The following is a 1,070-nucleotide window of genomic DNA, read 5'->3' as shown; positions in this document are numbered from 1 at the left end:
GCAGAAGAAAATCTGTGTGTCACACCACAATTTGAGTGCCGTGTCTCTGGACAACGAGTTCACGAACAGATTGTCATCATCGACAACAGATACGAGGGATGCGACTGGCTGCGGCTCCACATCAAACACATCGAGAGCAGCAGCACGAATAGTGCCTTTTTTGAGAGCCTCGATGATGTCAGCTTCGCACACCGACATGCCACGGCCAATGTTGATGAAGACGGCGCTCGGCTTCATCTTTGCAAAGAACGCCTTGTCGAAGAAGCGCCTCGTGTGCTCCGTGCCAGGCAGCACAGAAACGACAAAGTCGGCCTCACGGATCGACTCGTCCAGCGCGTCATTGCCGCGCACCATCACACCAAACTTGTCCGTCTTCTTGTCGCCGCTGCGACGGATGCCGGTCACCTGCATGCCCAGCGCCACCGCCTTCGCGCCGCAGGCTTCGCCGATGTTGCCGTAGCCGATGATCACGAGCTTCTGCCTCCGGAGTTCAATGCTGCTGAAGGGGTCCCACTTCTTCTCATTCTTCGAGGCAGCCAAGCGCCATGGGAGGCGATTGAAGTACAGCATGCTGAATACGACGTACTCTGCAAGAACGTTGGAGCAGCAGCCCTGTGCGTTGCAGAACAGGATGCCGGAGAGCTCCTGCTTCAGCTCCGAGAGCTTGTACGCGTCGACGCCGGCAGATAGGCTGTAGATGAGCTTCACGCGACGCTCCTCCTTGTCATAGTCGTCGCAAAGATCCTTGATGACAGCGTGGGCGCAGCTCCCCGAAACAACCATGAAAATGCCATCGTTGTCTGCCTTCACAGAAGCAAAGCAGCTGACATCGGTGCCGCACACGATTGCGGAGATCCTGCCCTCGAGCTGCTTCAGAACATCACACACCGCACCGCAGAGGTCATCATCGACGCAGACGCAAATGGTAGGGGCCATGCTGCCGACAGCGGAAGCACAGAATGGGCAGGGAGTACGAGAGCAGAGCCTAAACCGAACGGGCAGGGGTGCCACCGCAGTACAGAGCGCGACCGCGTGAGGCGATAGGAGAGAACAAAGCGTGCTATTACGCA

General features: G+C 57.4%; 1 protein-coding gene across 1 annotated transcript; it reads right to left on the bottom strand.

Moving 5' to 3' along the window:
• On the bottom strand, positions 1-936 carry LDBPK_044360 (uncharacterized protein; the record flags this gene model as incomplete). The annotated part of the gene is made up of 1 exon (XM_003864547.1): positions 1-936. A coding segment is annotated over one exon (936 nt), but the record flags the coding sequence as incomplete, so codon positions are not given.
• Positions 937-1,070: the final 134 nt, after the last annotated feature.

This window comes from Leishmania donovani, chromosome 34 (assembly GCF_000227135.1).
Source record: "Leishmania donovani BPK282A1 complete genome, chromosome 34".
NCBI classification, from domain to species: Eukaryota; Euglenozoa; class Kinetoplastea; order Trypanosomatida; family Trypanosomatidae; genus Leishmania; species Leishmania donovani.
This window is presented reverse-complemented; position numbering and strand designations above follow the sequence as displayed.